This window comes from Vipera ursinii (genome assembly GCF_947247035.1).
Source record: "Vipera ursinii genome assembly, chromosome: 8".
Lineage (NCBI taxonomy): Eukaryota > Metazoa > Chordata > Lepidosauria > Squamata > Viperidae > Vipera > Vipera ursinii.
This window is the reverse complement of record NC_139519.1, coordinates 26,478,407-26,506,384: the sequence shown is the minus strand read 5'-3', so window position 1 is coordinate 26,506,384 and position 27,978 is coordinate 26,478,407. Positions and strand designations below refer to the sequence as shown.

At 46.1% G+C, this 27,978-nt stretch overlaps 1 protein-coding gene across 6 annotated transcripts in view; it reads left to right on the top strand.

Moving 5' to 3' along the window:
* Positions 1–3,921: 3,921 nt before the first annotated feature.
* Positions 3,922–27,978, top strand: part of CEP164 (centrosomal protein 164) — a 29,371-nt gene continuing 5,314 nt past the window's right edge. Inside the window, exons 1-20 of one of the 6 annotated variants that reach the window (XM_083368124.1) lie at positions 3,922–4,056; positions 4,152–4,263; positions 4,844–5,054; positions 5,643–7,100; positions 8,198–8,305; positions 9,261–9,368; positions 10,828–10,916; positions 11,901–12,104; positions 13,813–13,944; positions 15,049–15,265; positions 15,890–15,967; positions 16,736–16,867; positions 21,593–21,715; positions 22,824–22,958; positions 23,240–23,323; positions 25,173–25,241; positions 25,775–25,953; positions 26,237–26,369; positions 27,208–27,275; positions 27,435–27,639. In XM_083368124.1, coding sequence (XP_083224250.1) covers positions 3,975–4,056; positions 4,152–4,263; positions 4,844–5,054; positions 5,643–7,100; positions 8,198–8,305; positions 9,261–9,368; positions 10,828–10,916; positions 11,901–12,104; positions 13,813–13,944; positions 15,049–15,265; positions 15,890–15,967; positions 16,736–16,867; positions 21,593–21,715; positions 22,824–22,958; positions 23,240–23,323; positions 25,173–25,241; positions 25,775–25,953; positions 26,237–26,369; positions 27,208–27,275; positions 27,435–27,639 — 3,927 coding nt within the window. In that variant the 5' untranslated portion in view covers positions 3,922–3,974. Of the gene's footprint in view, positions 4,057–4,151; positions 4,264–4,322; positions 5,055–5,642; positions 7,101–8,197; positions 8,306–9,260; positions 9,369–10,827; positions 10,917–11,900; positions 12,105–13,812; positions 13,945–15,048; positions 15,266–15,889; positions 15,968–16,735; positions 16,868–21,592; positions 21,716–22,823; positions 22,959–23,239; positions 23,324–25,172; positions 25,242–25,774; positions 25,954–26,236; positions 26,370–27,207; positions 27,276–27,434; positions 27,640–27,978 lie in introns of those variants that run through there. The other 5 variants (XR_014493105.1, XM_083368122.1, XM_083368121.1 and 2 more) reach the window with 5 other exon arrangements.

Here is a 27,978-nt window from a genome sequence, read left to right as displayed (position 1 = left end):
AGGTCTTGGTTATGATCTTTAAGTCCCTACATGGCATGGGTCCGGGGTACCTCGGGGACCACCTGCTGCCGGCTTCAACTCCCCTCCGCCCTGTGCGTTCCCACAGAGAGGGCCTCCTCAGGGTGCCTCCGGTCAGGGAATGCCGACTGGCGGCCCCCAGGGGGAGAGCCTTCTCTGTGGGTGCCCCGGCTTTGTGGAACCAACTGCCGGTGGAGCTCCGGACGGCATCGGACCTCCGAACTTTCCGTCGTGGTCTGAAGACCCATTTGTTTGAATTGGCCGGTCTGGCCTGATGGGGGAGCTGGGTTTTAAATTGTTATTTTAGATTGTATTATTGTTTTTTAATTGGGCATTGATTTAATCTCTGTTTTAACTTTTGTATAGTATTGTATTTTTATTTATATGCCCTGTGAACCGCCCTGAGTCCCCAGGGAGAAGGGCGGTATATAAATTAAATAAAACGTAAACGTAAACGTAAACGTTTTCCTGAGTTCCTTCTTAACAGCCACAGCAGAACAGGGCAGGTCACACATCCGGCAGAGGCTCTAGGCTGCAAATCCAGGGAGCGTAACCTCCTTTCTCCACTGCCTTTTCCAAAAAGCTAAAGCTTTCACCCTGCAGGCCTTTGTAGGACTGGCCTCTTAGCCTTCCTCCTGGTCCACAGGGCCGCTAGGTCAGTCAGTGCAGCTGTGATTGGGGGAAGTTAGCAAAATTGCAGGCTGGACTCTGCAAAGACCTGAGTCTCTTGTGGCCCCCAGAGACCTGCTTTTCCCTTCTTATGCCTCTGGCCGGTGGGCGGGCTGTTTCTTGCAACCTGGAGAGAAAAGGGAGAAATCTCCTGCGCTTCCTAACCCTGACTTGCTTTGGACAAAGTTCTACAAAGTTAGATGGACGGTAAACAAATTAATAAATTCCATGAGTTCCAACTACTCTCGTCTCCCCGTTTTATCCACACTTTCAATGATAAACCTATAAGGCACCAATATATTATATACATTTTCAAAATAAATTAATTTATTTTTATATCCATTTATATTTATCATTTCTGCTCCCTGAGCCTGCAGGACAGCTTGCATTCCTTGTTTGGGGCTGCTTATCCACCATCCGGAAAATCCTGTGTTGCAACCTTTCATCAATTTTTCTCTTCCGTCCACGACCGGGGAGATTAGCTACAGTGCCATGGGTTGCAAACTTCTTGATAATGTTGTGCACTGTGGACAAAGGCAAATCTAGATCTCTGGAGATGGATTTGTAACCTTGAGATTGTTGATATTTGTCCACAATTTTGGTTCTCAAACTCCTCACAGTTCTCTTCTCCTCTTTCTGTTGTCCATGCTTCGTGTGGCACACACAGACACACAATGCAAAGACTAAGTGAACTTCTCTCCTTTTTATCTGCTTTCAGGTGTGATTTTTATATTGCCCACACCTTTTACTTGCCCCAGGTGAGTTTAAAGGAGCATCACATGCTCGAAACAATCTTATTTATCCACAATTTTGAAAGGGTGCCAATAATTTTGTCCAGCCCATTTTTGGATTTTTGTTTGACATTATGTCCAATTTGCTTTTTTTCCTCCCTTTTTTGTTGTGTTCCAATACACACAAAGGGAATAAATCTGTGCATAGCAAAACATGTGTTCCTGCAATACTTTTCTGTGAGAAATACTTGAATTTCTGGAAAAATTTCTGGGGTGCCAACAATTTCGGCCATGACTGTAAATATGAGCCAGCAATGTGCTGCAGGTGCCAAAATAGCCAACACAGTGCTAGGCTGTATTAACAGAGGGATAGAATCAAGAACATGTGAAGTAATACCTCTTTACAATGCCTTGGTAAGGCCACTCTTGGAATACTGCATCCAGTTTTGGTCGCCACGATGTAAAAAAGAGGTTGAGACTCTAGAAAGAGTACAGAGAAGAGCAACAAAGATGATTAGGGGAGTGGAGGCTAAAAAATATAACAAACAGTTGCTGGAATTGGGTATATCTAGTTTAATGAAGAGAAGGATGAGGGGGGACATGATAGCAGTGTTCCAATATCTCAGGGGCTGCCACAAAGAAGAGGGAGTCAAGCTATTGTCTCAAGCGCCTGAAGGCAGGACAAGAAGCAACGGATGGAAACTAGTCAAGGAGAGAAGCAGCCTGGAACTAAGAAGAAACTTCCTGACAGAACAATTAACCAGTGGAACAACCTGCCTCCAGCAGTGCTGAATAGTCAACACTGGAAGTTTTTTAGAAGAGACTGGGCAGCCATTTGTCTGAAATGGTATAGGGTTTCCTGCCTGAGCAGGGGGGTGGACTACATGACCTCCAGGGTACCTACCAACTCTCTGGTTCTGTAGGGTCTCCTGCTTGAGCAAGAGGTTGGACTGGATGGCCTCCATGGTCCCTTCCAACTCTGTGATTCTGGAAGTTCTGCATGAGCAGGGGGTTGGACTAGATGACCTCCAAGGCCCCTTCTTCTGTGCCAGGATTCCTTCTTCTGTGCCTGGTCCCCTCTCTTCAGATCTTTCCACCAACTCAGCACCCCTATTTCCACAAAGCAAACCCCAACCTGTCACACTGGCTCCACAGACATATTTCTCCATCTACAGCTTTCTCAGTAAATGCTAAAACTTTACTTCTCATCAGCTTTCACACAGATTTACAGATAAGGCAGGAGACGAAAGCAGCAAAAATGGGTTGAGGAAAGCAGAGCAGAGCAAAGCGGAACAAACAAACCCACCTGCTAGGACACAGAAAGGATTCTGTTGCTAAGAGGAGGTCCTTTCTAACTACCCCCCCCCGCCCCGCCAGAAAGTACAGCGACAGGCCCCTAGGAAAGGGCCTTCTCTGCACAGCTAACCGGACTGTGCGACAGGACCCTGGAGAGCGGCTCTTTTCCTGACTCTCAGAAGATTTAAGAATATGTCCTACGATGATGAGTTGGGTGCTAACTTTAAAGATATACTTCACCAAACATACATAAATGTATTGCTTTGGTTAATATTAAAGTGAGTTAGTGAGGTTAGATTTTACCTTCACTGCTAGTTTTGAAATTGACACATTTATTAAAATGTTTTATGTCTACCTACGTCACCTATTTCTTCCATCTTCAATGCACTGTTACAATGTACGATGTCCTGCTCTGTCCCTCCCGGCACCTGCGTGGAGACCTTGCAAATAAGCCCAGCATTGCTGGGATTTATATCCAACCTCATGACAGTAAACAACCGATACCATCTTTTTTACCTTAAGAGAATTTAGAATGGAATAACAAGTTTATTGTCACTTTGAATGTACACTAATCAGCATGTCTTAAAATGAAATTTCGTGCATACAAGCTCTCCCACTTCTACAAAAAAGACGGTTTTACCGTCTTCCTAAATAGCGGGGGGGGGGGAGGTCAAAGAGCAACTCTCCGGAGACTGCCTTCCGCAGGGCCCTCTGGCGCTACCGACGCGGCATCGCAAAACCGAAGCGTCTTCTGGAGTTTCTGTCCCGCCGGGCGCGTTCACGTTGCGGTTGGCGCCGAGCCGTTGAAGGCGTCAAAAGGCGACACCCATCCTTCGGCTCCGGAGGAAGCTGCAGCTGCCAGAGAAGCCGACGCGGGCAGGGCCACTGGGCATCGGGGCAAGCGCAGCCGTCGCCGCTGGCTGCCGCACGACGGGCGCCCGTTCGGGGCGTAGATCAAAACCCCGCGCCTCGTGGCGGTGAGGCCGCCTCGATCGGGAGCGCGGCCACGTGGGTCCGTCCACCCGGGCGGGCCGTGGGGCTTCGCCCCGCCGCTTCCACGCTCGCCGCCCAAACAACGCGGAGAACCAGCGCTCCGAGCCGCGGCCTCCCCGGCGGCCGGCGCGCGCCAAGTCGCTAGGAAACGGAGCGGCGCCATGGCAACGGCCGCGTCGCCTTCCGGGGGCGGGGCTTTTCCGTTGGGGCAGCGGGGCGCGCGGTCGTCTGCTCCGTGGCGCCCGCCCGGCCCCTCCCCCGCCGGCCATGGCCGGGCCCGCCCTGCGCATCGGCGACCAGCTCATCCTGGAGGAGGACTACGACGAGAGCTACATCCCCAGCGAGCGAGGTGCGCGGGCGGGCGGGCGGGCGGGCGGGCGGGCGGGCTCCTCCGGCCAGCCGGGGCCCGGCGGGGTGGCTTCACCGGGCGCTTCTCTTCCGCAGAGATCCAGGAGTTCGCGCGCGTGGTGGGCATCGATCCCGAGCGCGAGCCGGAGCTGATGTGGCTGGCCCGGGAGGGCATCGTAGCCCCGTTGCCCGCCGAGTGGAAGCCGTGGTAAGCGACTGCGGCCGGGGCGGCACTCCCGCTCCTCCTCCCGGGCGCGGTTCTGGCCGGTCCCGAAGGTCCCGGGTGGAGGCGACGCTGCCGCTCAGCCGGGCTGGAGGCTCAGGAGGGAAGCGAGGCCAGCCGGCCGGAGGCGCTCCGGAGAGCCGTTGCTGACCGCCGTGTCAGCCGGTCCCAGGAAGCGCCGCAACGGCCCAGCCCCCCGCGGACCCCCCCCCCCCAAAGCCTTCCTGCCTGGGTAACGAGTTCGACTGGACCGCCGGCTTCGGGTGCGGTGGCGACGCTCGCGTTTTCCATCAAATCCCGTGGATTCCATCGTTTCCTGAAGCAAAAGAAAGCGCGCTGCGTTCCTCTAGTTGGGAGGCCATGTGATGCCCTCTGGTTCTCCCGGAAAGGATGAAGCAGGACAGGAGTCTGAGCACCACAGTCACAAACGCGCACCCCTCCCCCCCCTGATAAGTCCTGGCGTGCTCTTTTTCTCTGCCCTTTGGGACCTCCAGTTCCTGCTGGGGAGGGTCTCCCTGAGCAGTTGCTCCTTGCTGGCTCTCTCCCCCCCCCTCTCTCTCTGCAGCCAAGATACCACTGGTGATATCTATTACTTCAATTTTGCCAATGGCCAGTCAACCTGGGACCATCCGTGTGATGAGCGGTACCGCCAACTTGTGATTCAGGAAAGGGAAAAAATTCTGGAACATGGTGGTGTTAAAAGGAAAGAGAAAAAGAAGAAAAGGGCAGAAAAGAAAAAGGATAAGAAAGAAAGAGACTTGTCAAAGAATCTTGTGGTGAGTACTTGAACAAAGCATTAGCTTTCCGCTATCAGAATAGGGAAACAGATAAAATCCTCCAGGTTTCTCCTTTTGTTCTTGTTCATCCCTCCCTCCAAAGACCTGTCCCCCCATGGGATAAAGAACCTGAGCTTTAAATACAACTGACTAGCGACTTTTACACTTTCGGTTGACACAGCTGGGAAAGGTTTCTTTTTTTAAAAAAATAAAAATCTAAGAAATAACTGGAGATAATGATGTATTTTGTACCACTTTTCAAACCCTTCCAGAAATGTAGAGGCCAGTTTTAGCCTTGGCGCTTGCTCTTTTTTCATGGGTGTTTCTTCCAGTCTCCGGTGCTGAAGACTTGGCAGGGTTTGAATAAATTAGCTGCCTTGAATTTCCCCCCCCCATAGAAACTATTGCAACTGTGTATGTTATTCAAACATCTGATTACCGTATCCAAGCTGATATCAAAAGTCTGGCAACCATCATGGTGGGTTCCTCTGGCAAGCAAGAGCAAGAAATGCAGACTTGCGAGGCTCATATAGAAGAAAAGTTAGCCTGTTTACAAAATCACTAACCTGATGGATTTTGCCTACTTAGGAGATGCAACCAGAGCCAGGGATTCTTCCGTCAACGTCCTTTTATCGAGTATCATCTCCTATCCTGTATTCAGAGCATGCTAGTCCTGACCTAGAGCAACAGGGCAGCCTGTTGACACAGAATGACTCCTTCCTGAAAAACCCCAAGGGAAAGATTTCAGAGACAGGTGATTTGTCCAGGCTGCTATCAAGCCCTGCCCCAGGGAAACTACAACCTCTTCTGCCAGAAAAATCAAACCGGACTCAACAGATCCTTGCAGATGTGGAGAAAATACTTGGAAGAAATGCATCCTCCAGTAGGTCAGACGTTAATCATCAAGCACACAAAGATGCCAATACAGAAACCAGATGTGCAGCTGCTGATGGTGTTTTATCAGACTTGGAAGCTGAGGACGTAGATAGCATCCACCTCATAAAGCCTTTTTTCCAAACACTGAAGAAATCCTCTCAAACTATGACTGTGTTAAGCCTGGGGGGAGTCAAGGAGAAAAGACTGTTCTTAGAGGGAGAAAAACAAGGTGAGGACTGCGAGAAAGGCCATGCAGAGGGAGACGGACTGGTCAGGAAGGGAGACTTCTTGCATAGTGTTGAAAAGGAAATGCAGCTTTCTCCTTCTGCCGCTGCTTTCACATCGATTGCATCCAGGAGTTTGGAGGGACAAGGTGACATCCATTATTTTCAAAATGAAGTATCGAGGTCACTGGAGAGAATAAAGGAGAGCAGAAGGGGGAAAAAGAACCCTCCTGAACAACGCCAGGCCGCAGAGTCTGGCCCATGGCATATCGAGGCTCCTGTTCCTCATCCTCATTTGCAGGGTTCTGTTGAGCTTGGAGCCAAGACAGGAGTTTCAGGGAGTGAAGTGTCATCTCCTACACCAGAACAATTCACAGAGGGCAAAAAACACATTCCAAAGATAGAATCCGACAGTGGTAATAGCATCAGTGTTGCTAGCAGCCTGTCTGACCACCTTGCTTCTCAGGTCTTGGGTGAAGTAGACAATTTCTCCTGGGACTTACAGAGCTCTTCTGAATCTGAACATCCCACAAAGCACCTGCCTTCTTCCCAAAGGCCGTTTTTTGAAGCTTTGAATATACAAGCACAAAGTTCCCCAGACAATCAGTCAGATAGTGAGTGCTATTCAGAAGACCAGAAGTTCTATCAACACGTCCTCCATATGGTGAAGAAATCTAGGATGACAGAATCAAGTGTAGCCAAGTCTCTCAGCGGTCAGAAAGGCAGCAGCAAAGGTTCTGGTTCTGGTTCTGATCACACTGTAGAGTCTGATGTTGCTGGAGAAGGAACTACAGAAACAGCAGTAGCAAAAGCAGCAGCTCTTGAAGAAGAGAGATTGAAGTCCTGTGAAGGTCAGGCGTGCGTCCTACAAGACGACCAGGCAGGAGAACAGCTGGAGGAAGCCTGCAGGGTTGGGGTTCCAAAAGACGGAGATGGAATTGAAGAGGTAGGCAGCTGGCATTTATAATCTGTCTTTTCTCTGAGAAGACAGATTTCCCCCCACTATAAACTATTGTATTGTCCCAATACTCTGAGGGCTGGTTAGCCCAAGAATGAGTAACTGGTCTAAGATTCGGTAAGCCGAGAATTATTGTCTGGATTTGAACTCCAGCTTCCTACCTTGTGTCTATCTTATTGACTGGCTACTGAATACTTAAAGGAACAGGGAAGAGGGAATAGGAATGTCCTCTATTAGATAGCTTTAAGAAGGGAACTGTTTATATTATTAAATTGCTCAGAAATTATCTGGACTTAGAAGTGAGCAGTAAAGTTTTCAATAACTCCAAAAGAATCCACTTAAGCTTGGGGAACAGCTATTAAAATGGTAAATTTCTTTTAGCGTATGCAAGTACAAAGTGATGCTTGTTGGGAGAAAGCCCTATCCTGATTGCGTACACAGTAAATAGTGAGCAACCAGAGAAAGGATCTCAGGATCTTTTTGGGGAGCTTGGTGAAAAGACTGATAGATTATGGCAGCTGAAAAAAGTTTCATATAAAATGATTGAAATAAAGCTTGTACATTGTTTGTCCTTTACGGTTTTATATTTTTTCTTATATTTGGTGGTGTGACTGCATGTGGAACTTTAAACTAACTTCAAAAAAGAATAAAATTTGCAAAGGTGTAGATTACAGTTAAAATATTGGACAAGATTGGAGAGATGGTCAAGATAAAAGCTATATATAGTATGAATAAAGGTGGGAGAAGACTTGTTCCCTCTCTCGTAATATATAACACTATAATAGTCCTGCAGTATTGGATCAAAGTATTCCAACATTTAGTTTCTCACAATGCCCATCCAGATGTTCCCTTTTCTCTTCTCTGGTCCAGGCTTTTCAAGAGAGTCTGGTGTCCTGATGATGTGACATTGTGGCTTTCTCATCCAGGGCTCTTCACAGCTCCCTAAGAACAAACGGGAAAAGCTCTGTAGGACTAGCGTGCTCTGAACAATTAATTGCAGGGGATGTGACTGCAGGTTGGACTGGCTTTGTGACTCCTTTTCGCATCTTAGTGCACTGATATTTTGATTGGTTTCCCTTTGGTAGCCCAGCAGTTATGGAAAAAATACTTTGAAATCCAAAAATGAGGAGGAAAAAGAAGCTTCTTTGCATTACTTGATACCTGATGTGACAGAAAAGAAAGAAGGCAGTGAGGTAGTACTTTTTTTCATCAAACACATCTGAGATATCTCTGAAGGGGATGTGTTTTTGTTCATAATGTATCCCAAAAAGTCTTTGAAGACTTTTTCAGCGTTGCCTCTGTGAGCCTGGGAAATCAGCTCCCAAATGGCAGGGGAGGGGTGATGTATTCCTGTAAAATAAAGTGGGCAAGAGTGCATTTAATGCTATGGGGACCACTTTCTAGTCTGTCCTAAATGTGTTTTATGTGGTTCAACAACTATAGTTATTGTGAAATGCAGTAGTTTCCTGGTTTCGCGGTGGCCCTTTGTAGACAAGGTAACAGAATCCTAAAATCATTGCGCTGCTTCCCGGAAGGTTTCCAAACCCAATTCAAACTGCTCATCGTTATCTTTAAAAATTAAATGGTGTAGCACCAGGAAGCACCAAGCAGCACCTTGACAGAACTGAATTGGCCTGTCCAGGCAGGTCATCAACACCCTAACCGGCAGGAAAGTTTGAACCAAGTTAATGAGGGTGATTAATAAAGTTAGAAGGAACCCTGAGCAACTAATCTGTTCGAAAACCTATCCGTCTTTTAAAATGCAGGTTGACCAGGCTGAGAGCAGTGTCTGTAACTCAAGGGGGAGGCATTTCCCTGAACGCGTTACAGTGGAGGAGGAATGGGTGGGGAGGCTTTCTCCAGGGTTCCTTTCGTCTAGGATTCTGTGCTCAATGCTGGTTCTTCAATTACTTGCTTTTTTATCCCAAACCAAGTTGTTATCTTGAAATTACATCTTCGAACTCAAGACTCATTGGTTCCTGAAGAACTTATTCAAGAATGCAGTCCTAGAAATACCCCAGGCCACCTAGTGCCCATAATTTGTTTTCCTTTATGTTCTTCAACAACCTTGTGTTGGTTGGTTGTATCTCCAGGATAACTTTCCTTTTCCACATGCTTTTCTTGTCTTCTGTGGCCTTTGGTTTCCAGAATCTTATTCTAGAAAAAGTCCTGGATGTGGCTGAATTACCTCCAGTCCTGAACAATCCAAAATTTGGGGTGAACAGAGCCATCATTGAAAGCACTTCGAAAGAGGAAGTAAGTTGTGTTTTTTAAAATCAGTTAGCAATGCATCCAAAAACAGCTTCTCTTACCCGTGACCAGAAATTTACACAAGACCTTTTGATAAGAAACATCATCAAAGCCTTTTTCAAAGTCTGTGTATATGATATCACAGAGCTACTTCTGTTCGCATGTTTGTTGAACTTCAGAAATACTGGCTATTCGTTGAGGCAATATTTGCAGAGGAGTATAGAGAGAGCCTCGAAGGATGTGTGCAACAACGATGACAGAAACATCAGCTTTGCCCGGAAAGACAGGAGGGGCTGAGGAAGACATTCAAGACTGCCCCGTCTTGACTCTCTTGGGTATCGAGAGAGGGACTTTGAAATTCTGATATTATATCCTCTAACAATAAAATAGAGTGATAGGAACTCTGTAGTGCAAGTTTTCAGACCTGGCCTACCTCAAAGGACAGTCAGGATTTACCTTTGTGGCATCCATACAGATTTTCTTTTCACCAGGCTTACTTCATTATGCTTGTTTATTTCTGCCAATTTCCAAAGAGCAGACATTAAACTAATTTTCTGCATCTTCATGGGTCTTTTGTTAAAAATCAATGCCACACTTGCTACCTTCTAGCGCTACGCCCAATTTGAGGGATTACATGTTTTTTCTAAGAAGTCCGCAATTGAACTATTTTAAGATCTGTGGGGTAGATACCATGAGGACTCAATGATTTGTTATTTGTAATGTCTTCAAATAATCTAGAGTACCTTGTCATCTCAATTTGCTCAACAATACTGGTTCTTCTTCCCTGTGAGAATCAATCCAAAGCCTATCCATTCCATAGCAAAGAGAGACAGAAAGCCTGTTTTTTTTTTTTACTAATCTCTATATTTTCCCTAAGCATTCCTTTTGCTCCTTCGTTGTCTACAGCCCAACTGCAGTTCCCTTCTTCAAATGTATATTTAAAAGTTTAATGTTTAATATTTCTTCCCAGGTGCACTACTGAAATTATTTTTGCATTCCATGCACTTTTTATGCTCCATTCTGTTCTCCTCCTTAGGGCAAACATTCTCAAAGGGCCCCTTTGGCAGTTTTAAAACTTCCCGAACGTGACTACAGAGCTGTGCTAACTTCTTCTGGACTCAGCATTCTTGCTGAGTGTCAGTTATTGTACTTTTAAATATCCTCCAGACCTTGTTGAGCGATTTGGTCCTCTTGACTTTTTCTTTCAATCTTTTTCCATCAGTTCCCTTGTTTTCTTTTGCAGTACAGTGTAAAGTATTGTACACACCTTGCAATTTTTCACACGCATAATGGTGTTATGATGACTGTTTCCTGTTGGTTTCAAAGTATGTAAAATCTTGCATCGGATCATGCTATCGCAGTTAAATCTAGAAATTTCTTGTCCAGATTGGATCTGTGATATTCATCACCTTTTCACTGAAATATGTTGTTGTGGCGAAGCTTCCATGTTTCCTTTCACTTGCAGGAAAAAAACTGTTTGGTGCAGAAGAAAAACAAGGACAAAGGCAGCTTGGGAGAGGAGCAAAATAGTGGATCTGCTGTGGCAGAAGAGAGGTATAGAAGCCCAAATCCTTTGCGGAAAGCATGGCTGTTACACATCCATCCCCCAAGACCTGGCTTTCTGCAGGGCTCGCTTCTTTTAATTCCACTCTGTCTCCACTTGTTTCCCACCGTCCTACTGGCAGCACTGCCTGCAAGTGGTTGGGTATAATGGATTGTTACTCAGAGCCAGTTATTTGGCTGGTATTGAGAGTTACCAATTTTTCATAGGCTGGCATTATGGATTTAAAGGTCAACAACATCGTCTTGGGCTGCTGGAAGCCCCAAATGAAGACCAGCCTGTGACCAGGTCGCTAAGAGTGCACCGTCTCTGAAAATAACAGCTTCTGCGCATTGGTTTTCATGAACACATTTAAGAGTAGAACAGAGGCTGTAGCAATGCTGTGCATTTCATTTATTTACTGATTCATTCATCATTATGGTACTGATGCCTCTCACTAGTTTACAGTGAAAAACAAAAAAAAATCTTAAAGCCAAATATGTATAAATAAAATTCAAATATTATTAAACGTTTGCTCAAAATAGGTGTTTTAAACACTTTTTAAAAATTCTGATAAAACAAGTGGGTTCCTTCAACTTAGAAAGGAGATCATATCAGGGACCAGGATGAGCTGATATGTTATATTGAGCTGAACAACTGATTAAAGAGTGCTTTCTGAGCCCCTGCCGTATTTTGATTCTCTGTGTCTCCTCCTGTTTGAGAAGCTGCAGATGTAAAAAGTGACATTAATGCAAGTGATAAAAGCACATTAGATTAAAACGATTGTTCAGGCATCTTGGTGTGAGCTAGAAGCAACCTGAGGATATCAGAATTGAATGAATTGGCATTTGCGTTGCTGGGTGATAAAGTATTGTCCTAAGTAGACTTCCATTTGCTAGTCGGTCCTTCTTCTGCATCCATCAGGTCTTTTTAGGCTTCTGTATGATACCCTGATCCATTTCAAGTAATAATTAGTGTGAACTTGTTTCTCTTAATAGGGAGTTTGAGACTGAAATTAATCCAATAAAGCCATGGAATATCCATACTGGGGGGCCACTGGAGAAAATAACCAACGTGGAAGAAACAAACCTGTATTTGCTGGAAGAAAAACAGACACATATTCAGAATTTGCAGGAAGAACTGCAACTGCGAGAGGAAGAAGAGATCCAGATATTACATCAGCAGAAAGAGTCTGCCCTCAGGTGAGTGTCTTTGCACCTATACAATAGATACTTGGTTTTCCTTCCTCTCTTCTCCCCCCCACCCCCAGCCAATAAATGCCAGTAGTTCTCATCTTCAGTTACTTAGATTAAGGGTGCAAGTACGAAGTCTTGGTGTTTTAAGATTCTTTACTGCAAGGAGGCAAGGAGTATTTGTTGCAACAGTGAGATCCAAAATCCCAAGAGAAAATATGAAAGGAGCTACTTAATTAGAAACTTTTAGGAAAAGCTCATCCTTTAAAAGAATAACTGACTGTCTTTATGTAACTTTGTTCAATACAGACGAAGATATTTGAAAGATCCACGGGGCTTCTCATAACTTGTGGATTGGATTGATATGATTTGTGTTCTGTGTAGGACTCTGGTGTATATCAGCATTCAACTCTTGCATTGCCTGATATTTTGGTTGTTCTTCTCCTTCCATTTTTTTCTATTCCTGCATTGTGATTGTATGCGTCTTTTCTCTCTTAACCAGAATAGCTTATAATGTAGTAAGTTTCGAACATGAAACAATAACATAAGTTATTCCCATGAAAGCAGCCTGAGAGATGCAGTAGAGCTACAGTGGAGTCACTAAGTGATCTCTGTGGACGTGTGAAGACTGAACCTCCTTCTACTGGGTTTCTGTCTAATACTTTCAATGTTATACTACATTGACTCTCAGTCACCAGGGATTAAAATACAGAGTGCTAGAACTGGAAAGGATTTGGTAGAACATCTGATCCAAATTCATTACTTCAGCCTCCTTGAGGGATTGCCATGTATTCTCTGTTTAAAGGCTTCCAGAGAAGATTCCACCTCTTCCCAAGACTGTCTGTTTGCTCCATTTTTTCTCCCATTTTTCTGATGTCCAACCAAACCTTGTTTCCATTGTTTTTCATTCCATCTTTTGGAACTTTGAAAAATTCTGCCTGTCTTCTGCATCAGCTCTTCACAGTTTTCTCTTCTCTGTGGTAAACATCCAGCGCCTCTATTCCCCAGGGATTCGCCAAGCTGTGGGATGGGGAAGACATCTCAATCAACCCATTGTCTGATTAGTTTAGCAATAACTGTAAACAGAAAAGGGGGAAGGATGAGAAGACAGCAAGAAGATGAAAGTTCAGAGTGGTTTCTGGGACAAGGATGTGGAAGGAAAACCTAAGAAATGTTGAGTCAGAATAACTTGGCATACCTTTTGTTGGGAGTGAATTTGCATATTACTAGGATAAACATGACTTCTGTATTAAAAAGCATGCAGAAAAGTCTAATTGCCACTTAGAACAGATTGGGATTGACTTCAGGAGCAGCAGCATATTAAAACTATGGCCTCCCACTTTTTATTGTGCTGTTTTTATAACTTCTTGATATGGTTGAATGACTAATCTATAAACAAATTGAATTGGAAGGAATGAGATTGGAAGGTTCCTCAGAGACTTTGGGTTGTAAAGATTAGAATATCACATGCAAAAATGTCAGAAAGAACTTTGCACGGTTGATTCTACATTCTGTTTTCAAGGAATGTTGCCAGGGCTGACCCCAAAATACATGCAAGATGGCCTCTTTAAAATCTTTCTCTAGAGCCATATTTACTCATTCACAGCTTCCTTGCTTAAAACTCATGCTGTCGGCTTTTGCCGACTTTAGTGGTAGTGTTCTTTTTGTTTTTAGGAGCTAGTTTCACACCCCAAATTACTATTTGCTTATCTGTTAGATCACTGAAAACGGAGTTGGAGACAACTAGGCAGGAAGAAGAGACACGGTTGAGGGAAGAGGTCAGAGTGGAACTTCTAAAACATCAAACTGAGATGCGTTCTGAGTTGAATGCAGAGAAGGAGAAGATCAGGTACCAGATTGCATTTAAGTCTGCTTATTGTCCTCTTTTGGGGAAGACACGGTGAAGGTTGTAGGACTGGAGTCAGCCTTGTGTCCAGATTACCACGGCCCAATGTGCGCGTTCTCCCTAGTTTGGAATGGTGGATGGGAAGGTCGCTGCCTCACGGGTGAGGCTGCTTTTTATGTCAGACAAGAACATTTGGACTTAAGGTCAGATAGGATTGATTTTGCAGTTTCATCTCACTTAAGCAGCAGAATTCAATAATTATGTATTTATTTTTAAAAATTATACATACAGACACCCGCTTCGTGGCTTTATACACTTAATACACTTAGTACCTTATGAAAGGCTGTCAGAGTTGGGGCCATACACAACCCCAGAATGATGTTGTGTCACAGGCAGGTGCTGCAACAAAGAAGGCAAGACTCCAGGCCTAGCAAGATCAGACTCTTTAACAGAAGGAGCTGTTTACCCAAAGCAGCTCTCTTTGCTAGATCTGGTAGGGCAAGCAGGAACAGTCCAGCAGTTCCACTGATAACTTGGCCCTGTGCTAGGTAGGCCTGTGTAGTCGATGACTGGCACCTTGAATTACACCCTGCTGACTGATAAAAAGCTGAGCAAAGCAGGGTGGTATTTCCCTGATCAACCTTCCCCGCCAACTGCGAGTTGTCCTGGGTCTCTGGCCTTGTGTTCGGTGTACACCTTCCTCTACTAGTTGATGCTGGAGGTTCCTTGGGAAACTCAGCGGACGAGTTGTGAGGCTCTCTCCGTGAAACTCTGTGCAACTGGAAGAGCTCATAGCTGTACATGACATGGTCCCAGAGGTCTGTTATAAAATCCTCTCCCCTCTACAGAAGCTCTCCCACCATCACCAAGAAGAAGAAAAATAATGTTGCTGAAAACTTTGGCAACTTTGAGTGCTAATTTCTGGTGACAGAATTCTAGGTTCTCTGCCCATGAATTCCAATTTGCGGTTTCCTTGGCCCTAGGATCACCCTGGTCAAAATGTTGATGCAAAGGGGGGTTTCTGGGACCAAGGCATCCCAAGGAGCTCGGCTCCCTGGAGAAAGCTTAGAAAAGCCTTCTTGCCATCTCTCTATCGCTTCCTTCCAGGCTGGCACAGGAAGCTGCACTGAACCAGCTGAAAGAGGAGCTAGAGTCCTTTCAGCAACGGGAGAGAGAAAAGCTTGAAGAGCACAAGTGGCTTTCTCTGGAACGGATAAAAAAACAGGCTGAAGTGGCTGAGCAGGCTGAACAGATGGTGCTGGAGCAGGAGAACCAGAGGGCCCTGGATGAACTGAGGGAGAAGTTGTGCAGAGAAAAGGAACTGGTGAGGAGCTCTGGGTTGCAGATTCAGAATGCCCCCCTTCACCCCTCCCAGGTGCTGGGCAACAAGAAGAAGCCCCCTGGGGCAAGACTGGAGCTGCCTGGGGACAGTGCTCCAATGGGACATGTGGGCCCTGTGAAAACTGTCACATTACAGGGTCTCAAAAGAGGGAATCTTTCATGGAAAATGTGTCCGTGAAGAAATTAATTCAGTCAGCTGATACTCATCAGGGTCAAACTCCTTCATAAAGCTTAGTGGTGATAGAAAATCAGTCTCTTACGCTATTAGAAGGTTGGGCCACAATGGGCAGATCCAGGTTGGATGATGTTGGGTGAGTTCTGTCTAGTTCTGGTTTTACTATTATTGCAAAAGGAATTTGGCTGTCAGTGCAAAACCAGTTTCCCATCTTTGCTTGTAGCCGTGAAATGCTTGGCTAGTAAGGAAAATTAAGGAGATATATTCAACAGGTAGATTGGGACACAAGTCAGGAAGACATTTTGGGACCACTGGTCATACGAAACAACTGTGAAAATATTTATGGATATAGATCAGGAATATCTGCCCGTCTCCTAATTTGAAAGCTATACATGGACTTAGTTACAAGCTGCCTCCTTGGTCCTTGGGCAGGCTCTCCAGGAACTGCAGGTGCAACTGGCAGCAGAGACCCAGCAACAGAAAACGGCAGCAGCAGAAGAGCACCAGAAGGTGAGACATCCATGTCAGAAAGGGTGGAGCAAGCCATGTGCTTGTTCTTGCAGCTGCGTTGGGGTCTCCAATTTTCATCCCAGTTTCACAAACTGAGCAGGTACCTCCTTCATGCTGTTTCTGCCATGCAGAACCTCATCTGTGGATTTTTAATACCTGCAAAAGAGTTCTGAAGCCCAGAGACCACTCATGGCTGTCCCTCAGGTTTTCCTTATTTGATGGCCGCGTTGTTTTTTGTTTTTGCTATCCTTATTTTCTGAGGTGCTGGCAACTGTATAAATTTCTCCCCACCCCTTAATTTGTACATTTACACTGAGTCTCTTATGTCTGCCTAATATTTGGCCTGTCTGTCAGGAGGACTGTGGGATTCTTAGTATCGGACAGGCAAAACACAGGATGCTAAGACATTCTTGTCAAGCAGATCAGCTCTTTTCTTTCAATCCTAATATATCAAGATAGGAAAGTATGGATTTCCCCGAGTGTGGCTTTTATAGCCAGAAACTGGAAAGGAATATGCAAGCCAGGCGTAAAATTGAGAGTACTGTTGGGGATGGGGGGAGACCCTGTGCAAACTCTTTTGGAATTTCATAAGTTCCTCATGTAGACACAGAGGCCTATTTGTGTAACACAAACTTAAATACTTAATGAACTACAGTTAGCTTAAGAAAAGCAAATGGTCATCCACCAGCTAGGAAAATCTCTAGTGGGTTGCACACCATACAGGTTGGCTGGAGATCCCTGAAGGCTCCTCCTTTGTCTCCTGGCTAGGTTATTCTGGCCCTCCGGATGGAAATAATGGAGGCTCAGAGAAGAGAGGAAGCAGAACTTCAAAAAGAGCTCAAGAGTGTGGAGCAAAATGTTCAGCAGAAGAGACATCAAACAGCAGAGTATGAGCGAGAGGTAATGAGGAAACACCATACTTCTTACATCGTGGTCTCTTAATATGCAGGATCAAGTCTGCACATTAGTGCAGGATCTGTTGATTAGTTAGAGTTAGACTGTTAAGCTCCCCTCTCAGTGCATTTGTTTATTTATAAAATTTATTGGATGCCCATCTTACCACAGGGTAACCCTGGGCAGCTCACTGTCCTAAAAATGGATTTATACATGTACATTTAAACACAAATAAACTAAAATCAAACATTAAAATCTAAGGACACATGGGTAGGACGGGGGCAGAGTGGAGGGAGATGGGACGGTTGTTACTTGATCAACCATCTCCACTGTGCTGCTCCCCGTTGGGGCCCCAGGCGGATTGGCAGAGCCCTTACGAAAGGTAGGAAGGTTGGGGCCAACTTCACATGGGGGGAGGGCCAAGATGTTCCAGAGGGCAGGAGCCACAGCAGAGAAGGCCCTCCTCCTGCACCCCAACAGCAGGAATGAATGGGCTGATGGGACCCACTGCGTGCCTCCTCTGCGGGCATGCATGGGACAGGCCAATCCTGGTGGGCTGACAGGGTCCCTCAAGTAGCCTGGACCCATGCCATGAAGGGCTTTAAAGATGATCAGCAACATCTTGAATTGCATCAGGAAGCAGGCTGGCAGCCAATGCAGCTCGCATTGGTGTTACAGAGGCCGTTCTTGGGCACCCCAAAACTGCCTGCGCCACCGCACTCTGCATCATCTGTAGCTTCCAGAGGCCTTGTGAAAGAAGTTAGGCCCTAGGTTAGATCCTTAAAAGCAGGCGAGCAAGTGCACTGGCATAGGAGGGCTTCCAGAGATGGCAACCTTGTTAAGGGCCCATTAAAAGGGAAAGTCCAGTTAAAGCCCACGGGGATCCTTTCATCGGAAATACCTCAGGGCTTCAGGGGGTATCTCCAGTTAGCCACTGATGCTCTCCTAGAGTCTGAGGCTGTTGATAAGGCAAGAAAAGACAGTGTAGAGAGTAGGGGACAGGAATATGTAAGAACTATTACCTAGGTAAGGGGAACTGCAACATTATTTAAGTCTGGGAAATAAGAAAATATTAGGAATTGGCTCAGACAACCCCCTTCCCAATTCCTTGGAATAGTTGTTGTTAGCTGCGAAGTCGTGTCCGACTCATCGCGACCCTATGGACAACGTTCCTCCAGGCCTTCCTGTCTTACACCAACTTCTGGAGTCCATTTAAGCTCACGCCTACTGCTTCAGTGACTCCATCCAGCCACCTCATTCTCTGTCGTCCCCTTCTTCTATTGCCCTCGATCTTTCCCAGCATTAGGCTCTTCTCCAGTGAGTCCTTCTTTCTCATTAGGTGGCCAAAGTATTTGAGTTTTAGCTTCAAGATCTGGCCTTCTAAAGAGCAGTCAGGATTGATCTCCTCTAGGACTGACCGGTTTGATCGCCTTGCAGTCCAAGGGACTCGCAGGAGTCTTCTCCAGCACCACAGTTCAAAGGCCTCAATTCTTTGGCGCTCAGCCTTTCTTATGGTCCAACTTTCACTGCCATACATTGCAACTGGGAAGACCATAGCCTTGACTATACGCACTTTTGTCGACAGGGTGATGTCTCTGCTTTTTAGTGTGCTGTCTAGATTTGCCATGGCTTTCCTTCCCAGGAGCAAGCGTCTTTTAATTTCTTGGCTACAGTCCCCATCTGCAGTGATCTTGGAGCCCAGGAAAACAAAATCTGTCACTACCTCCATTTCTTCCCCATCTATTTGCCAGGAATTGAGAGGGCCAGATGCCATGATCTTGGTTTTCTTAATGTTAAGTTTCAACCCAACTTTTGCACTCTCCTTCTTCACCCGCAACAAGAGGCTCTTTTGTTCTTCTTCACGTTCTGCCATTAGAGTGGTATCATCTGCGTATCTTAGGTTGTTGATATTTCTTCCAGCAATCTTAATTCCAACTTTTGATTCATCTAGCCCTGCCTTTCTCATGATGTGCTCTGCATATAAGTTAAATAGGCAGGGCAACAGTATACAGCCTTGCCGGACTCCTTTCCCAATTTTGAACCAATCAGTGGTTCCGTGTCCAGTTCTCACTGTTGGTTCTTGACCCGCATATAGATTTCTCAAGAAACAAATAAGATGGTCTGGTACGCCCATCTCTTTAAGAACTTGACACAGTTTGTTATGATCCACACAATCAAAGGCTTTAGCATAGTCAATGAAGCAGAAGTAGATGTTTTTCTGGAACTCCCTAGCTTTCTCCATGATCCAGCGTATGTTGGCAATTTGATCTCTAGTTCCTCTGCCTCTTCGATATCCTGCCTGTACTTCTGGTAGTTCTCGATCCACATACTGCTGAAGTCTAGCTTGTAGGATTTTAAGCATAACTTTACTAGCATGAGAAATGAGTGCAATGGTGCGATAGTTTGAACATTCTTTGGCACTGCCTTTCTTTGGAATTGGAATGTAAACTGATCTTTTCCAATCCTGTGGCCACTGTTGAGTTTTCCAAATTTGCTGGCAAATTGAGTGTAGCACTTTTACTGCACTGTCTTTTAAGATTTTGAATAGCTCAGCTGGAATACTGTCACCTCCACTAGCTTTGTTGTTGCTCAGCTTTTCTAAGGCCCACTTCACTTCACATTCTAGGATGTCTGGCTCAAGGTCAGTGACCACCTCATTGTGATTATCTGGGACGTTAAGCTCATTCTTGTATAGATTTTCTGTGTAATATTGCCACCTCTTCTTAATCTCTTCTGCCTCTGTTAGGTCCCTGCCATTTTGGTCCTTTATCATGCCCATTTTTGCATTAAACGTTCCCTTCATCTCTCCAATTTTCTTGAAAAGATCTCTGGTCCTCCCTATTCTATTGTTTTCTTCTATTTCTTTGCACTGTTCATTTAAGAAGGCATTCTTATCTCTTCTAGCTATTCTCTGGAATTCTGCATTCAATTGGGCATATCTATGTTTTTCTCCCTTGCCTTTCGCTTTCCTCCTTTCCTCAGCTATTTGCAAAGCTTCCTCAGACAGCCATTTTGCTTTCTTGCATTTCTTTTTCTTTGGGATGGTTTTGGTTGCTACCTGTTGTACAATGTCGCGAACCTCTGTCCATAGTTCTTCAGGCACTCTGTCTATCAGATCTAATTCCTTAAATCTATTTGTCACCTCTACTGTATATTCAACAGGGATATGATTTAATTCATACCTGAGTGGCCTAGTGCTTTTCCCTACTTTCTTCAGTTTAAGCCTAAACTTTGCAAGGAGAAGCTCATGGTCTGAGCCACAGTCAGCTCCTGGTCTTGTTTTTACCGACTGTATAGAGCTTCTCCATCTTTGGCTGCAGAGCATATAGTCAATCTGATTTCTGTGTTGACCGTCTGGTGATGTCCATGTGTAGAGCTGTCTCTTGGGTTGTTGGAAAAGAGTGTTTGCTATGACCATCGTATTCTCTTGACAAAATTCTATCAGCCTGTGCCCTGCTTCATTTTGTACTCCAAGGCCAAACTTGCCTGTTATTCCGGTTACCTTTTGGCTTCCTACTTTAGCATTCTAATCCCCCATGATGATAAGGACATCATTTTTTGGTGTTAGTTCTATAAGGTGCTGTAGGGCTTCATAGAACCGGTCAATTTCATCCTCTTCAGCACTGGTGGTTGGGGCATAGACTTGGACTACTGTGATATTGAATGGTTTCCCTTGGATTCGAACTGAGATCATTCTGTCATTTTGAGGATTGTATCCCAGTATTGATTTTCCTACTCTTTTATTGACTATGAAGGCTACTCCATTTCTTCTGAGGGATTCTTGCCCGCAGTAGTATACCTGATGGTCATCTGAATTAAATTCACCCATTCCTGTCCATTTTAGTTCGCTGATACCTAAGATGTCGATGTTCAGTCTTGACATCTCTTGTTTGACCACGTCCAGCTTTCCTTGATTTATGGTTCTTACATTCCAGGTTCCTATGGAGAAAAAATCTTTACAGCATCGGACTTTCCTTTCACCACCAGACACATCCACAGCTGAGCGTCCTTTCGGCTTTGGCCCAGTCGCTTCATTCTTTCTGGCGCTACTAGTACTAGCCCTCTGCTCTTCCCCAGTAGCATATTGGACGCCTTCCGACCTGAGGGGCTCATCTTCCAGCATCATATCGTTTTGCCTTTTGGTACTGTCCATAGGGTTTTCATGGCAAAGATACTGGAGTGGGTTGCCATTTCCTTCTCCAGTGGATCATGTTTTGTCAGAACTCTCAGCTATGACCTGTCCGTCTTGGGTGGCCCTGCACGGCATAGCTCATAGCTTCATTGAATTACGCAAGCCCCTTCGCCATGACAAGGCAGTAATCCATGAAGGGGCCTTGGAATAGAGGAATGGACATATACCACAGTGAGATTTGCAAGGTTATGATCGCCAATCTCAATCAAGCGCCATTCTGGTCTTCCTGTATTGCTGATTTTCTGTTCTAGCCTACCTGGTAGCCAGCTTCCTGAAGCCCCAGAATGCCCCAGGTTCTTTCTTGAACAGGTGGGTGGAGGCAGGTGATCTATTATAGATACAATGGCAGCCATTTAGAACTAAGTTGCCAAACTCTCACAACACATTAGACTACCTGTGCCAGCACAAGGGTCACAGTAGCTCATGTGTGGTGTACTGTGCTATTTTTTACTGCAGCTTTGGAGCATTTTTTGTTGTCATTGTGTGATGATGGTGGGAATAACAGCAGTTTAATCTGGATGCCTTTACCCCAACCATAGCTCAGTGATCTTCTGAAAGAGAAGCGTCAAGAGGTTGAGCAAGAACATGCTAGAGAGTTGGAAAAAATGCAAAAGATACACCAGGAGACTCTAGTTAGGATTCAGATGCAACATGAGGACAAGGTAAGGTTACTAATAAGTTGGATGCCCAGCAAAATCTCCAAGAGGCTTATAGCTGTCACAGCATCCGAGGGAGAGATGGAGCTAGCTTGTAAACATCTTTTATATATTTATCTGACTGACTGTCAGACTTTTATGCCACTGTATTCTATTAAAGACTCTGAGCTGTTAACAACAGAACATCCAAAATAACATATGTGTTAAGTAATAAAGTACAGCATAAGGCATCCACAGTAATTTTTGTCAATATCGACTGTGTGCAAGCTAATACATAGCAGTCTAGTGGTTAAGGCAGCAGGTCAAAAAGTGGGAAACTTGAATTCAGGTCGTACCTTAGCCATGAAGTCCAGATGGATGGCTTTGAGCCAGTCCCTCTCTCTCAGCCCAGCCCACTTCACAGGGTTGATGTTTGGGGGAAAGAGGAGGAGGAAGTTGTGCTGGATATGTTCGCTGCCTTGATTTATTTATAAAAATAATAAAGGCAGGATACAAATATGTACATACATACATTTTTTTCATATTTTTGTGGCTGCCTATCTCACAAGACCTGGGAAGCATACAATTAAGAAACCCATAAAATAATTGTATTAATTATATTCTACAATTAAAAAAATGTATTATTGTTAAAAAGGTAGGAGAGATGTTACATACTACAAATAATGTGGCCACTTCATTAATTCAACATTTTCCTGAGAGTCCCTAAGCCTATTGACACAGCCAAGTTTTATGGGGCTTTTGAAGGACATCAAGATAACCCCATAGATAAAGTTAAAGAAAAGGAATTTAACTCTGAAGGGAGCTGTCAGGTGAGCTGCAACTGAAAATTAGTGTTTTGGGTTCAGCCCCCTGCATCTCCTTAGAAAGGGAAATTCCAAGCCATTTCTCTTAGGAAGAATCTATTGATATGGGCTGGAGGAAACACCCTCCTTCCAGTCGGTGCCAAGCTTACTTCTGTGTCTGCCCTCGCATCTTGTACCATCTGCCCCTTCTGATGGTCTTCAAAAATGGCTCCACGCAGACCATATTGCAGCAGTCCAGATGGGTGGTGATAAAGTCTGAGTTACTGTTTCCCTCCTTCATCTTGAGTCATGTCAACTCTTATACCTGGCAGGAGAAGAAGCAGAAGGCCGAGCTGCTTGCAAGGCTACAGGAGGAGCTGGGGCGCATCAAGGCCCAGCAAGAGGCTTTGCAAAAGACAAATGTGGAGAAGCTAAAGGAGTTGTGCCAGGAGCAGGTGGGGGAAATGGTGAGAGGGGGAGCCTTTGGAGGGCAAGACCTCACGGGACCCAGCTGCCCATGGAAAAGAGATAGACCCTGGCAGTGCTTCTTCAAGAGCTTGAGGGTGCCTCTCTGGCTGTAACTCCCACCTCCTTGGACCTCCTATTGAATTTCCCATGGCTACAAGGGGAGGGTTCCCTTCTTGCTCTGGCACCTTAGTTGTTCTTTCCTCATTCCTCGTGATGTGGCTGTCCTCTTTGTCTGGGTCTTGGTAGAGAGGTCGTATCTCTTATGGCTTTCTTCCTAAAGGAGAAGGCAGCCCAGGATGCAGAGCTGGAGCTGGAGCTCCAAGCTAAAGATACCCAGACAAAAGCAGCTCAGCTCTCTGCCCAGGTGAGCACACACATGCACAACTGTGTAGCTCATTACACCAGTGGTGAAGAACGCAACATGGCCCCTTGGACTCTTAGCTGAAGCATAACACAGATCTCCATGAGTATCTTTTGGGAGGACCAGATGATGTTTTCTTTTCAGAAAACCTCTGTCATCTGAATGCCTTTGCCATTATTTTCTCTTGGCTTATCAGCCTCTCTAGAGGAAGAACATTGGCACAGCTCTGACGTAGAATTTCCTGCATAGAGCCCGAGCTGAAAGTTAAGCAGCTCTTGATCCTTATAAGGTTTTGCTGAACTTAATCTTTGGTGCCCTGAATTGTCCAAGGGGCGCTTCAAGCGGTGGGATTCAGCCGGTTCGCACCAGTTCGGTAGAACTGATACCTAATTTTTTGTTGAGTTCAGTGAACCGGTTATGATAAATCTGCACAAGCCTCTCCTGCCGCCTCCCTCCGCCAGCCCTCCATTGCCGCCATTGCACTTTTTTGTGCACACTTCCTTGCAACCCTGCATTGGCCGGTGTCTCCCTTCTCCGTTTTGGAAGTGGCAGCCCCATTTTCTGCTGCTTTCCTCCCTGGCTTCTGGGAGGAAAAGAAGGACACTTTGTGTGGAAGGACGCTAAGCTCTGGGAAAACTACTCCAGCTGGAGCTGGGCGAGGAAAGCCAGGCTCTCCTTCCCCGATGGCTCCGCAAAGCCCTTGAGAAGTGGATCCGTTTCCCGCAGGTTCGGCCTCGGCACCAGCTTCGGATAGCAAAACAGACACGTTTTCCTCCTGGTCAGCTGAGAATATGGTAGCTACCGGTATGATTTTTGTAGGAAGCTGAGTGTCTGCTCTGGATTCTAAGGCAGAAAAGCGAAGTTGGGGGGGAGGGGGGAGGACAATTTCAAAGGGCCTCCTGGAGAAAAAGAGCAAAGCTCTTCTGTTTGCTGTCCAAAGTGGGTGCCGAGGAAGAACCTGTGGGAAGCAGGGCAGCAAGAAAGTGCGGACCAGCAGAAAGGAAGGAAGGAAGGAAGGAAGGAAGGAAGGAAGGAAGGAAGGAAGGAAGGAAGAAAGACTTAAGGACATCCAGGGAGGTGAAGGAAGCTACTGTAAGCAGCCTTTCTCCCTTTCTCTCTTTCTTGGCTGGGAAGAAGGTAGCCCACATGGGCTGCTGCTTCGTGCAAGCAGGTGCTCGATGGCAGCGATGAAAGGCTGGTGGAGAGATACCAGGGCTGGCAGAGTGAGCCAGCAGGGGAGGCTTGTGCCCCCTGGTCACAACGCAAGCCATGGGAGAGCTGGCGGAGGAGAAGGAGGTGGCGGTGATCTGGGGGGCAAAGCATGGGTGACGGGTGGTGGGAACCGAAGAAAGTCCCTCCAGGAGCAGATGCGGCTGTTACGCACTGTCAGCAGAGCCTTTCGCCATCACTCCCCCCCAGGCTCCAAAATGGTGGAGGGGGACTGGCTAAGGTCCATCCTCCATATCATGGCAGTCTGGCTTGGGAGGGGAGTGAAAGGAAAGAGGCGGGCGGGCAGCTGGGTCATTGAACCGGCAGGGGGAGGTCACCAAGCGGGAAGTGGCCTGGGTGCGGGGCCCCTGAAGTAAGCAGGTGCGGGCTGCATGGGGCAGCTCTCCCACCCCAGCTTGTTTTTTACCCATGCACCTCTTAACGGGTTCTGTGGTTTCACAGAGAACTGGTTGTTAAATTATTTGAATCCCACCACTGGGCGCTTCTAGCCAATCAGTGCTCTGGAACATACATGCAGGGCTGGCAGCGGGTCTGGTTTCTTAGCCCCCAGTAAACCTTTGTCCCTAGGGAGGAATGTTGTGGTCTTCCCAGCTTACGTAGATTATTTCTCGTTTATGTGTAGGAGGAGGCCTGGAAGAAGAAAAGGCAGCAGGTCCTAGAAGAAGAGAAGCAGCTGGAAGAAGAAAGAAATGTATGCACTGGCAGCTCTTGCAGTGAGCTAGGAATCTCTTTTTCCGTAGGATGAGTGAGATAAGGGAAGCCTCGTCCTGCAGTTGATGCAAATGGCCAGAGGGAGGGAGGCGATAGGGAGGCAGAAGCAGCACAGTTCTAGGTGCAGGTTTCCATCTCTTGACTCTGAGCCAGCCTCCTTTACCTGAGGGCTACCTTAAGGCCGATAATTAGCAGATGCTGTTGTTCTCCAACTAGCATTAGAGTCTTCTGTATAGTGGTTGTTTTCTAAAGTGGCAGGCAAGAACTTTTGCCCAGAGAAGTCAGTGGATTTTTGGCCTGGAGCGAGTTAGCATGCAACTTACACAAGTGGGAAGGCAGCGGTAGAATCGAAACAAGCAGGCAGGATTAGTTGCCCTTTGGCACTGCTGCAGTTGAGTATCTGCTCATCTGTCTGTGGCCAAGGATGCACTAACCTTACCAAAAAGCTTTGCAAGTCAACTGGATATTTAAAGTTTTATCTGCTAGACTCTCCCCCTCCCCCTTTTTTTTCAGGAAGCTGCTTTGGCAGCTCATTCCCGCCTTGAGGAGTATCAAAAAGCACAGGAGAATCTTGAAGATACCTTACAGCAGCTGCACAGAGCTCTGGCGGAACTCCAGGATCGGAAAATAAAGTTGGAGTCTCAGGTGGAATTGCTTCAGATACAGAGCCAACAGCTTGAGAGGAGTAACAGGTGAGATGTTCTTCATTAGACAAACAGGAATGGACCAGGCATTATGTGGTAATAAGCCACGTGACACGTACATGTAGAGCCATGCCAGTGACTGGTGGAGAATCTGATCTGGAGGTGTCCACTGTGTTTCAGGCCCATTTGCCACCATGCTTTGAATTCAGCTATGTTTCTCAGCTTTCACTTTCGAAATGTTGAACAAGAATTGGCCACTACCCAAAGGAGAGGGCCAGAAGTTCAGAGGTAGATCCTGGGTGGCATCTGACTTTTTCCTTGGCATTTTCAGTGACTTGGAGAAGACCATCAGCGCCAAGCAAGAGCTGCTAAAGAAACTGGATAAAGAATTGAGTGAAGCAACTTCTCCAAGGGAAAAGGAAGAAGCGCTCCGAGTGGAAGACCTACAAGGGGACCATCCAGAGGTCAGTGGAAGCAGGGTCAGAGGTGAAGGGAACCAGACAGAAGGGGAACATTCTGCATCATAAAATTATTTTTAGTGGCATAGATCAACCTGGACTTTACAGTGAGAATATAGCTCAAGAAAAGCAATATATATATCGTAGCATGTAATTCTAATAGTTTCTTGGCAGCATTCTTATTAAATGCCTTCAACGTGCATGGATTTTTACAATTCTGCCTATAAAAGGAAATGGCTAATATTGAAGGGACGGTGATGAATGGGAAAGACAAAACCTTTTGTGAGGGATGCCACCCTAACCAGTCGCTACACCGGAGAAGAGATTCCCACAGTCACTTCCTCCACCTTCTTGAAAGCGGTGGGCGGGGGGAGTGGTTCAAATATGGCTTGAACTGTAGGGTATATCTTACGAAAATGGACTTCTGGGTCTGGAGAAGAGAGGTCTGGGGAGGCCGAAATTTGGGAAAGGCCTGGTGTGCGGGGACTGGAGTACCTAAAAAACCACGCTTTATTGAAAATGTGTGGGATTTTCCCTTGGCTCTTTGGTCGTGGAACTGTGAAAACCAATCCCCTGCTGCCGAAAAGAGAGCTCTTCACTGCTACCATCTGGAAGAGACAAATCGCTGTCTGTCTGATTCCATATGGATCAGATATTCCAGATATTGATGTAAGCAGGAGGAAGATCCTCTGGCTGAGAAGAGATAGGAAATAATATTGCCTACCTAATACTCCAGTGCTTTGACTTAAGCTCCCTCCATTAAGGAACCACACCCTATATTTGTTCTTGATGTTGCTGCTTCGTTTGCCTGTTACTTAACGTTAAAAATGGTTTAATCCTTAAGCCTTCTTCCAGAGAAATGACATCTGAAATACCAAAAAGCAATGAAGAAAACGGCCTTCTCCTGAACCAGTAAGTTGGGGGGGGGAGATACCCTGAAATAACAGTACATGTGATATCTGTGACTATAGGTTTTGGCAGCTAGTAGGGACAGGAGAGAGGGGAGTGGCTATTAGGCCTCTTTTAAGCAGCAAATCTTGCTCAGATTTTCCCCCCTTCCTGTTCTTACAGAGTACGACACTACATTTCCACTGAGGGAGCCTCCCTGAAGACAGCAAAGGAATTCTTGGTGTGCCAGACTCGTTCCGTGAGAAAAAGGCAGACGGCCTTGAGAGCAGCAAAGCAGCATTGGTATGGTGGTCTCCAGGGAACACCAGCTGTGCAAGACTCAGTCCATTCCCAGGTGTTAGCGGGAGTGCACAGGAGCATGGAAGAGGTGAGTGGTGAGCCAGACAAAGCAAGGCGGTTCTTGAAACCGTCAGCCTAGGCTGAACTCTAGAACAACTCATCCAGGCGATGCTAACTTTGTTTGGTGCCTGCAGAAAAAGGGATCGAGAAAGAGGGGGAAGGGGCAGATAGTGGTAGAAAGCTTCCTTTGGGGTTGAGAACACCATTGAAGGGGAAACCACCTGGCTTGCTTTGGCAGTAGGACAAGTGGCAGTGCAGTGAGGAAGGGCTGCCCCTTCTGCTTTTGCAATGAGTCACACTGCAAGCCACTTCGGGGTGGGGCGGGGAGAGGATCGAGCAGGTGGCCCCTTCCTCTCCCACAACGCTT